Source organism: Prosopis cineraria, unplaced genomic scaffold (assembly GCF_029017545.1).
Source record: "Prosopis cineraria cultivar Desert tree isolate PC_DT_omini unplaced genomic scaffold, ASM2901754v1 PC4, whole genome shotgun sequence".
Lineage (NCBI taxonomy): Eukaryota > Viridiplantae > Streptophyta > Magnoliopsida > Fabales > Fabaceae > Prosopis > Prosopis cineraria.
In genome coordinates, this window is record NW_026555335.1 from 2,869,359 (window position 1) to 2,880,605 (window position 11,247).

At 33.9% G+C, this 11,247-nt stretch overlaps 1 protein-coding gene across 2 annotated transcripts; it reads right to left on the minus strand.

Annotated features, from left to right (window-relative positions):
• Positions 1-6,948, minus strand: LOC129309064 (DUF21 domain-containing protein At4g14240-like). Of its 2 annotated transcripts, none has more exons than XM_054950409.1 (13): positions 6,631-6,948; positions 6,355-6,431; positions 5,808-5,891; positions 5,592-5,705; positions 4,854-4,937; positions 4,611-4,682; positions 4,075-4,142; positions 2,484-2,571; positions 2,336-2,409; positions 1,881-2,244; positions 1,738-1,784; positions 1,557-1,638; positions 1-484 (listed from the first exon to the last, which is right to left on the minus strand). In XM_054950409.1, exons 1-13 carry the CDS (start codon positions 6,872-6,874, stop codon positions 377-379), a joined length of 1,506 nt encoding a protein of 501 aa, XP_054806384.1. In that variant the 5' UTR covers positions 6,875-6,948; the 3' UTR covers positions 1-376. The 2 variants fall into 2 exon arrangements, with proteins under 2 accessions (XP_054806384.1, XP_054806385.1); XM_054950410.1 differs by having other exon boundaries at positions 5,808-5,920; positions 6,329-6,431; positions 6,631-6,773.
• Between the last annotated feature and the right edge of the window lie 4,299 nt (positions 6,949-11,247).

Genomic DNA, 11,247 nt, shown 5'->3' on the forward strand with positions numbered 1-11,247 from the left:
TTTACAACCACGATAAGTCTTATTTTACCGAATGGAGTCAACAACACAGATTTGTACTCTATCAAATCTGATTTACTAAAAATTAAACTTAAAACAAAATTAGCATGGCACAAATCCAAGTCCAAACCAAGCCCAACTAACTCTAAAACAGAGCCTAGCCAACTTCATCCTAAATCAAATAGGTCCACAATTTTACCAAATCAATTGATTTGGTTTGGTTTAGTTTTTGCTCATAATTGAACCAAATCAAATCTTAGGGCACTTATTCCCAAGTAAAAATTAATAACGTATTATTACAGGAAGATTATACAAAATATTAACATCACATTCCATAATGCTGATACAAAATGCGGACCCCTTCATTTGAGAGGAGGGATCAACCCCTATTCGCAGGAGGCTCTCCAGAAGCTATTTGTAATCGTGTAGAATTCACGACATCTTCACCAGATTTCTTTGTAGTTGGCCCTTGCTTTGTTTGACCTCCCTGGACAAGACAATAATTATTCAAGGCGTAAATTGTACAGAGGTAAGTCAAAGAAATAATTCTCAGGCAAGATGACTACGAAGCCCTCTGGCTGCGGACTTGATAAAACAAGTTCGGGTTATGCTTGAAAATTTGCTGGACCCTAAATCATGACAAAGAAGGAAAGTTTCCTTCTTCAGAGTCACGTCATCTTTGATTCTTGAGTGTATTTTTTTCATGTATAAAGCTGTAAATAGTGTTAAAACTTAGTTTTATTGATGATGCCCTTGCACTGACACACCAAGCAGACAGAAAGTTTCTGACTCAACAATTAGAGTGTTAGATCAATAAATTTTCGATATCTCATTAACATCACGTGAAGCTTACTAAGGCCGGGATCAAAACAATAATGTCCTCCACCCAGACCAACGAGAATACAAAAACAGTTATTACCTTTTTCAGTTTCTTGAATTTCAAATCCATGTTACAGGCACAATATTTTATTGTACTACTTTCTGCAGATACAGTTTATGGCAATAATGTCTTACACCAAACGCATGTTTCTCTATTTTAAGACTCCAAGTTCTAATTAGGTTCTCATGGATCATATCATAACTAATTAGAATGGCTATCAATGCCAAGAATGGCAAGTAAAATGGAATATGACCATGTCCCCAACAAAGAGTTTCTAAAATTTACATTTGAAATATTAAAAACAGGTTTGAAGTCAAATCATTTCACACCCTGCAAAATCTTGGATAAGCATATGTTGTCTTCTCCTACTAAAAACCTGTGGCTCTTAATGGAAATATATATTCTACTTGTCTCAGTCACAAATGCTATGTTTCAGAGTCTCAAACCCAGATGCAATGACATACACTATTAGAGTAGAAGTAGACTCTCTTACTGGGGGGAAAAGTAGAAGAATACTGTGCAAAAGCAAAAACTTGAAAATGCTTCAACTAGAATCCTAAACCCGCCAAAAGATCAAAAAGAAAAATATACAGGATTTAGCTACTATGGACTGATGGAGCCCATGCCAAAAGACACACAAATTGACATGATAAAGAAAGTATGAAAAGTAATCTCTTACTGCTGCCTTTTGGCTAGTCAACCTCCGGACTGACGGAGCCCGTGCCATTGAGGAAGCAGCAGCTGCTGCGGCCACACGTATTCTGCAAAATGATAATCATAGAACATCCAAATTGAGATTTGTAACACTTTCATTTATTTCTGCACCTCTATCTTTTAAATATTTTTCCCTACTCCGTTACCTTTTGTGAACATCAACATATTCATCTGTCTCATCTACAATCTCCTCCTGCAATATTGATGATATATAACCAGTCTTGAGAATAAAAAGTATGAAACCCAGTGTTGAATAAAAGAAAAGAAGCGTTAAGGACAGGTATTATACCTGCAGAAGTTCTTCAAATACATCTTCTAGAGTGATAATACCAATCACTTCATCTTCAATATCATCTGGACCACTTGTTGGAGCATCACTACGTTGCAAAGCAGTTTGCTTATTAAAGTTGGCAGGCCTTGAAGGCTTGTCAATATCAACAGCAACACTTCCTAAATTCCCATCCTGCTTTTGTAGCAATGGAGTAGTCAACTGAATATTCTCACCATTAATCTTGGACTCTCTATATTTCTCTTGATCAATTGTTGGTGGAATGATCCTGCCTTTTCCCTTGGCCTTAACAACAGCAGCCATATGACTGCTGCCTTTTTGGAACTCATTTAGTATATCATAAAGAGGCATATCTGATGGAACCCTGTAGAAATATACCATTACCAACCTCAATATATTTCATAATAATTCTTGAAAGCGAATGATGAGAAATGTATTAATAAAGACAAGCAAACCTTGGAATTCTCCGAATGGAAACAGCACTGACAGGGGTCTCAGTTTCTGGGCGCACAGTGAGGAGACTCTTGACCTAATTAAAAATGTAAGAAGGTGAAAAAGAGAAATTCCCAAAAAAAAAAGTCAAAATCTTCCAGAGACACCCACTAGAAGAAGCCCAATAATATTCTTTGGGTTTCCAGAATAGACAGGAACTCGGCTATGACCACGAGCAAGAATTTTTCCCATCGCCTCCCTGATTTGAGAAATAGCACCAATAGTTTAAGAAACCAAAGCAAAAGAACAAGAGCATACAAGAAAATTGAAGTCCTGCCAGTGAAAAATAGCTTAAAAGACATTTTCCACATGTTACAGTATTTGATCCAGTGAGTAATGTTTCATCAGAAGTAAACATAACGCAAAGAATGATTTCCTCTTCTTAAAGATAGAAGCCATTGTTCAAATAGACTTTGCTTGGATTTCTGAAACCAACTATAGATTACAGACCACTGTAATAAAATAAACCTTTGGGTGCCACATAATGATTGTCAGATTTTGCTAGTTGACTAGTTGTCAGAGACTGATTTAAACGGCTATTGATCATTAACTCATCGTTTATGCGTATCAACAAATAAGAACTTTCAGAACAACATCGTTATTCTAACCATGTTGGCCTCTTGGGCGATTCCTCAATCAGTTAAATATATTTTTGTTCCAGGCACGGAGGTACAGTTAGTTTCAATGTGAACTTTTTTCAAAGAAATTCTTTTGCCAAAAAAAAAAAAAAGGTCTTGTGTTAATTGAGCTGGGAAAAAAATCAAGCAAAAATTCTTCAGTAACAAAAATTTTACTTCAGTTTTTGAAGAAAAATTTTCTTTAAATAAGAACGAATCATTTTCATTTTTAATTTATCCCATTGCTATAAGCTAATTACAGCCATTATCACCCATTTATTCCCTTGGGCCAGCATCATTATCAAAACACAATGTGCTATGTTAGGGCCCAAATAAAAATTCTCCATAGAAATTTTCTTCATGCAAAAAATTACAAGAAAACATTCTAAAGAAAGACTTCTTAAAAATTCTCATTGTCCCACAAAACAAACAGAGCCCTGGAGGGGGGAAAAAAAAAACTATTTGGAAGTTCATTACTCAGGCAACTTGGACTATTTGGCAGGACAGAAACATGCATGAATAGTGATCTCAAACACCCTAAAAGAGTTGTCTTCATTTCCGACAATAGACATTAACATCCAAAATAACATGACACTTCACATAGCACCTAAAAACAGATTTTGTCATGTCCAAAAATGATGATTTATGTTTAACTCCACGTTCATCCTCAACAAACTCTGTTATTGATAAAGAGAAGAATGGACAGAAGTGATTGTCCCTTGCTTGTATATTTCAAGTGATTAAAATTTGCAAATCATTATGCACCAGATTACCAGAAAGTACCCATAATAGAAAGATAAGCTACAGGAAGAAGTGTACTTTTAAGTCAGAAATTTTAACATCTAGCCAAAAAGAATGCTGATGTTATTTAGTTAAGTCTCAAAATATTCCAAAGTCTCAATAATACTATCTCTGATAAACAACAGTTGGAAATAAATTATAATTGATATTGGAACTTGTTTAACTTATATCAAGGGAATAAACAAAGCATTATGTCAACGCCAATACACCAAGCTGCACCCATAGTAAACCCGCAAGAGTTGCAGAAAGTAATAACAGAGATAGTAGCAGTCAGGAAAACTTACCAGTCCAATTTTGAATTTACATCCAAAGAAAAGGTTGATTCAATAGGAGTCATGGCCTCCTCAGCAGTCTGTTAAAGATGTGATAAAAAATTAAAAGAAAAGGTAGCTTTTAAAACAAACTGCAAAATGGAAGCAAAAAACACTATCTGTATTAGGGGACAGCATGTGGCATGAGTCTCATGATTAAGCAAATAACAGAGAAAGCTTTGAGAAAATGACAGTGCATTGTTTTAAGGAAAACAAATCATCAGGAAGTAGGGGAAGAACTTTGACTTTGTCATATCTCATAAAGAGAAAAGGGAGAGGGGTCAAGACATTACAATAGGACTTCTATTCATCAGTTACCAGGTTCATAGAATACCCTTACATGTTTCGAATGTACATTGAAATTTGAAAGAAAGAAATTGGTCAGAAATTTCAAGACTCTGATACCCTGACAGCCATACCATGCACATTTAATTGCATTGAGATGTTATACATAATAAAAAGTAAATAAGGAAACAAGAAAAGCATGCAACATTAATTGAAATCCGCACCTTCTCAGTCAAATCAAGTGCTCCGCTGATAATTGTTGTCTCATCATGGGTAAGTTCACCACCCTTCCCAGCCTAAAAAAGCAATTTAATATATGTAGATATAGATATATAGTTAAACTGTTATTTATTAAAAAACCAAGAATTAACACAGATAACAGGGTAGCTTCAGAAACCTCATAATAACTGGATCTACCATCCAAGTATTATAACTTGATTGACAGAGTCAGAGATAGTATTCCTTACTTCCTGGCTGTGGATGGAAACGAGAGCTTTTAACTGAGCACGCCTAAATAAAGCCTCGTTATGTCCCAATACCCAATCCAGAACCTAGAAAGAATGTCAATGAGGAAAAATTGCATGGCCATGTTACAAATAAAATTCGTTGTTCCATTGCCAAAAATAAGAGGACCTCTAACCTCATAGGGGTTAAAGAGCATAACTGTAAGAAAGTTCCTCCATATATAGAGGAAGTATCCTCAGACAGGAGCAAACTTCAGCCAGTAAAATCAATCGCCAATGGCATTTAACATATTTATTACAGCATCATAACTAAAGCAGTTAATAAGCTGAGGTAACATAAACATTGGGAAGAATAATCTGTTTCAGAAGAGATGAAATGATAGTGACCCAAATTTTAGCAAAAAACCAAACATGTAATGTTCTTGCCTTGTTGAGACACTAATTAGTTCCCCTACACCAAGCAAGACAGATACAAGGTTCAATAAAACAACTTATAAAAGACCTTAATTTGTATGTATATATATATATATATATCATGCATCTAGTAACATGTTTGAGTACTAATGCTTCATTCTTTCATGAAAAGACATACCACTAAATTCTACCTTTTTCTCTTTACATTTAAAGTAATCTGGTTACATACAAAAGAAAGGAAACGAATACATATTTTTAACATAGTTCAACTTTATTAACAGTTCATGTTCCAGAAAGATTAAATTTAGCCACTGTAAGAGAAGTCACCTTTCCAATGGGATAAGAAATTGGATAACAGACTATCATTAAAATCCGCACAAGCCATACAAAGTTGGCACCTACAGCAAGACCGTATCTAGTACAAATTGCTTGTGGAATAACCTGAAATTGTAGAGAGGCAAGGAACAGAATAAAATCAGGATATTCACTAGGTTAAAAAGCAAAATGTGGTTTACTGAACATGAAAGATAGACAAATACATACCTCCCCAAAAGCTAGAACAAAAGTCACAGAGAGAATGATAGCCACATACTGATTGAACAGTTTATCAAGGTATATTGGAAGGGCCTGCAGATGGCATGATTCAAAGACAAACGCTGTTTAAACGTTAGACAGTATTTATGGATCAGCACGAAGATTAATCATGGTCAATATCAAGCAAAAACACATTTTACATAACCACAAAACAAAGTTAGCTATGATGCGTTGGTGACCACTTTCAACATTTTAGTGCATGGTCCAACGAGATATAATTAAGAATTCTCTTTTAAGGCGAATATATAATACATTACGAAAAATTACCTTCCTAGAAGTGCCTAAAATAAATGCTTATAAATATCTCAATAATGCTTACGTCCAGAGACATAGTGACACTGATACCAATATTCGGACTTCTAACTTCACAAACAAGTTCAACCACGCGACCTTAATCTTGATAGGTCAAAAAAATAAAACAAAAAAACAAACATGCGTATGACCGCACTAACAAAGTAAGAGATTTATACGAAAATGAGCATAGCAACTGTTTGACCTCCATTGAAGCAGCATTACAGAGAAGCAGAGTTACGAGCAGTTGGTGTTGCTTTTGAACCACAGGAAGTATTGCCGCTGAATACACCCCCAATAACAGATCGTTACTTATCTTCATAAACAAGACAATTAAAATGAAAGAAGGAATTGAACCTTCCAAATTCGACTATCCCTAAAGATTCAAAGAAACTTTAGGTGCGGGACTTTTTTTAATTAAAGTAAAAGCGTAGTTGAATCTCAATCCAGGGGACGAATAATAAAAAGGGGGTAAACGAACCTGCTTGCTTTTTCTCGGTTGGGGTACCACTGCGCTGAAGAATCTCGAGGTCAACGAGGCCGAGAGACATGAGCCCAAGGGTTAAACCGGACATGATTCCCGCAAAGAGGACGAGGACACAGGAAATCCCGGCATAGATAAACCACCAGAGTGAACCGAAGGGAATGCCACCGATGACCCCCTCTTCTAGGCCAGGGTTGCGAGTAAGCATCCGACTCACCATCACCACATTCAACAGATGCATCGTGATCGTGGCTGAATGCGCAAGCAATTTTCTTCTTCTTTGTTTGCCAATTCTCGCCTGGAAGCGCAGTTTGCAGTTTTGTTGGCGTTTGACTGAAGACTGCTAGAGCAAGTGCAGTCGTTTGAACACGTGTCGGAATCTTAAAGAGATGATTTGTCTGATACGTGGATCCCACTGTTACGTGTCGTAGATTGACGGTTTTACAGGGTCCACGTCATTTCCTGATCAGTCCAGATTGGTCCAATCGGGTGCGCATGGAGGTCGTGAAATCCTGAACGCTCATGAGCAACCCGCCAACTCCAAGTTGAAGTTAATTAATTAAATTAAATAATAATAAATCACTTACATTTATATCTTTTTTTTAATAACATCAGAAAAATAATTTATAAATTTAATGAAAAAGAACCGATGGGCTTGTTTAGAGGACATGGGTCCTGTGGCCCATTACTTTTCTACAGCTTTTAGGCCGGGGGTAGAGAGCCCATGTATTGGCTCTGCATCTGAATTTGATCCAAAATAAACGGAAACTTCACTCCACTTAGCCCGATTGTTAATTTTAAGTCAACACTGACACCAAACACGCAGCAAGCAAACGAAAATTCAGTAGAAGAGAGAGACTCACTTTTCTTTTGAATGAATGAGAGCTCTTGGTTTTTCAAATACCCCTGATTGGATCAAAAGAAAGAAATAATTTCCATTTCGATTTTATCTTCGTGTTTCTTCACATGCCGAGGTATTGTTTTTTAAGTCCAATTTTTACAACTATTCCCCTCATACAAACAACTTTTTGGAGCAAACTATAATGAGCAAGAATGACAAAATAAATCCCAGACACCACTAGCAAAAAAAATGAAGTGATTGCCGATCATTAAATGATTCAATGAAGAGGTACGAAGACGGATTGGAAGAGATCACAGCTCAGATCAATTTGTACATCAGTCGACGACCACATACTTGTTTGCCAATGAAGGGCAATTACGTTATTAATCACATTGTAACATTTATATGTTTTTTTATTGCACACAAATGTTTTCTTATTAGAGACAATTTTATTCAAAATATAATTGAATGTTAGATGAGAGTATTTTTTTTAATGAGAATTCAAATATTAATTTGTTATGACTAACCTTTTTGTGCTAAATCCAACCTTTGCTTCTATCATCTTTTTCAATGAGAATTCAAGCATTTGTGTGCTATGACTAACTTTATGTGCTAGACCCAACCTCCACTTCTAATGTTTTTATCTTTTGAAATGGTTTGAGTATTGCCCTCCAACTACTTCAATTGAGTTTATTAGATTTTTTATATGAAGTATGCTTAAAGATAGTGTACTTTACCAAAATAGTTTAAGCTATTTAATTCGATACTTTTTAAATTTATATATTTATAATCTATCTTTTAATTTTCAGATGTGAGATTGCTTTTATGTTTTGATATTTTTTTACTACTTTTTCTCTTTCTTTTTATTTTCTTCTTCTTATTACCTGAGTTTTTACTTTTTTTAATCTCAAATACTTCAAATCTAATCAATTTCTTCTTCGTCTCATTCTCCTCCTTGCTTTTTTTTAATCTCTTATTTTTTTCATCTTTCATTCTTTTTTTCTCTCTTTTTTTTGTTTTTTTTATCCTCAATTCAATGGATCATAATACTATATTAGACTTCTTATACGAAATATGTTTAATGATAATATACTCCACCAAAATAGCTTAAGTCATTTGATTAAATACTTCTTAAGTTTATATATTTATAATTTATCTTTTAAATCTTTAGGTGTGAAATTTCTTTCATATTCTAGCAGAGTTGATGAAGTCCCATCCTTCTTCAGTCCTCCATCACCTCTTTCACATAGCATAGCCCTATTTTTGCTATCATTGTTGTGATTTAATTAGTGCATCAATCTTATCAAACAGAAAATAATGATTCTTTTCCTTGGCTAATATCAGACAAATTCTCAACCAAATAGATACGTAAGTGATGATGAAATGTACACAAAACATTACTTGAACCACATGATAACCAATAAGTAGTTGTTTTTTTAGTTGACTGACCAAGATATTCACTAAATCTCACTGCTGAATCTGATCACTGAATCTGATCAAGTAGAAGTTGCGGTTATTAAGAAAATAAATTTGAAACCTTCAAAGATTCTTGTGCATATCTCTCGATGTGATGAAGAAATAAGTAAACCGCAGGCAACTAGTTTGGAAGAGTTGAACAAAATTGTATACATGCATTATTACCACGTTTTAATTTATTTAATTATTTATTTAGATGCAAATCTAACATTATTCTCAAGACGGAGATATACGATGAATATCTCTAATATATGAAGATATGTACTTGAAAAACTGCCGCGAGATCATATCCCAAGAGACCCGATCTTCAAAATCTAAGTGAAATATATACAGAGGCAATAATAGATTAGATCTAATCTACCATATCAAACATCGAGAATATATTTTAATTGCCAAAAGGAACTGACGTAACAAATACACACTATACATGTAAATTCTAAACAAACTATTAAGATTCCATTTTTAATATACATGTCTTCCAACCTCCAAAACCGCGTCCTCTCATGGAAAATAATATGGCTAAAGGTTACGCGTTTCTTAGTTGTGAATCAGTTAATGTGGTCTGAATATGACAGGCATCACCCACTCCTCGCTACAGACAATACATGCGAAGAAGACCCACATAAGAAATGCTAACAACAATACAAAGTGAAGGAGCCGATATAGTTTCCCCGAAGCTCTATGTTATTTCAAGGGGAAAGATCGAATGAGAGGGAAGAATAAGAAGAAGACAAAGATGTTGACAAGCTAAGAAGCTAAAAAAGTGGGTCGATGAATTAATAATGCCAATGGAGACTATAAATTTGGATTCGTGCGGCGGATGCAAAGCAGCAAGTAAGTGCATGGAATTCAACCTCATAATATTGGCAGCTCTTATGTCATGCATGATTTGACCACCGGTCCACACGTGCAACCTTTTTGGTTTGATTATATATCTGAAATTATTGGAGTAGGATCAGACCAGCAACGATAAACTCTATGTACTATCAAAGAAAGAAACTATATTTGCACCGCCGTCTCTTTGGATATGATATGCAGCTTCACTTGCTTAATTGGATTAGAAGGAATCATAACAGCTCAGAAAAAAAAGCCTGTGCTCTGTCTCTCTCCCATGACATGAACATAGATACCGTGTCACTTCATAATTTTATAACTGTAACAAGTTCATATATTAATTGTAGATTTTATTTTATAAAACAGGTTGGTTAAAATGGTCCGTTGGTGTGTTATATCATTAATATGTATAGGTCTAAATTTTGTGTTGTGATAGATTATATAATTATAACTTTTACTGGTGTCTGTCATACGAGATATAGAGTCTAACAAGATATTTGCTAAGGAGTTAAGGTAATTAATATTTTGTCTCATCACTAACCATTGCTTACTATGCAGAATGGAGCTGGAAAAAAAAAAAGGCACGCGAGATTAAAAATATACTAAGAAAATTTATGCGGAAAAGTGACACTTGTACCATCATATTTAAAGAATTTTATAAATATACTCCTCTACTTTTAATATGTTTTATTATAATCAAAAAAAACTTTAAAACTCATTAATTTTATCTAAAAATTTAAGAAGTTTTTAGCTTTAACTCCATTAAATATATATATTTTAATAATATATTTTCTCTCTCAACATTTAACAGAAGGTAAAAAGGATAATTTGTTGTTATAAAAATTTAATAATATACCTTATAAATAAGAAGGAAAAAAAATCTTTTCTAATTCTTTCTATCCTATAAATAAGATTGGAGGAATATAGTAATTATTTACAAGCATAGTTGATATTACACATAATTACCTATTTCAATTACCTCTCCATTGACAAATCAAATGAGGCTTAAGTTTTTTTTTCATTTGCAAGGGGTCCCATATCTTATCTATCATTCTATCGATCTATCTATATATATATATATATATATATTCATCCGTGTACATTATATTTACATTTTTCTTTGTATTCTAGATATTATGACAATATTATATTACATGATCAATTTTCACATGAATTTATACATGCTTAGCATTAAATCCGAAAATAGTCTTTTTACAAGAATTTTAAATTTTTTTAATTTAAAATTTTCAAGAATTTGACTAGAAATAGTCTTTTTTATATTTTATATGTATGTATGTATGTATGGTTCAATATTTACGAATTATCTAGATATATAAGATGAAAATTTTAGAAAACAACCCTATGTATAAACTAATACAACTTTCTTCCAAAGATCAGTGCAAAGCATATGGGTTCATAGTTTAAACTAGGTTACGCTTTTTGAATGCCTTTCATGTGATGTT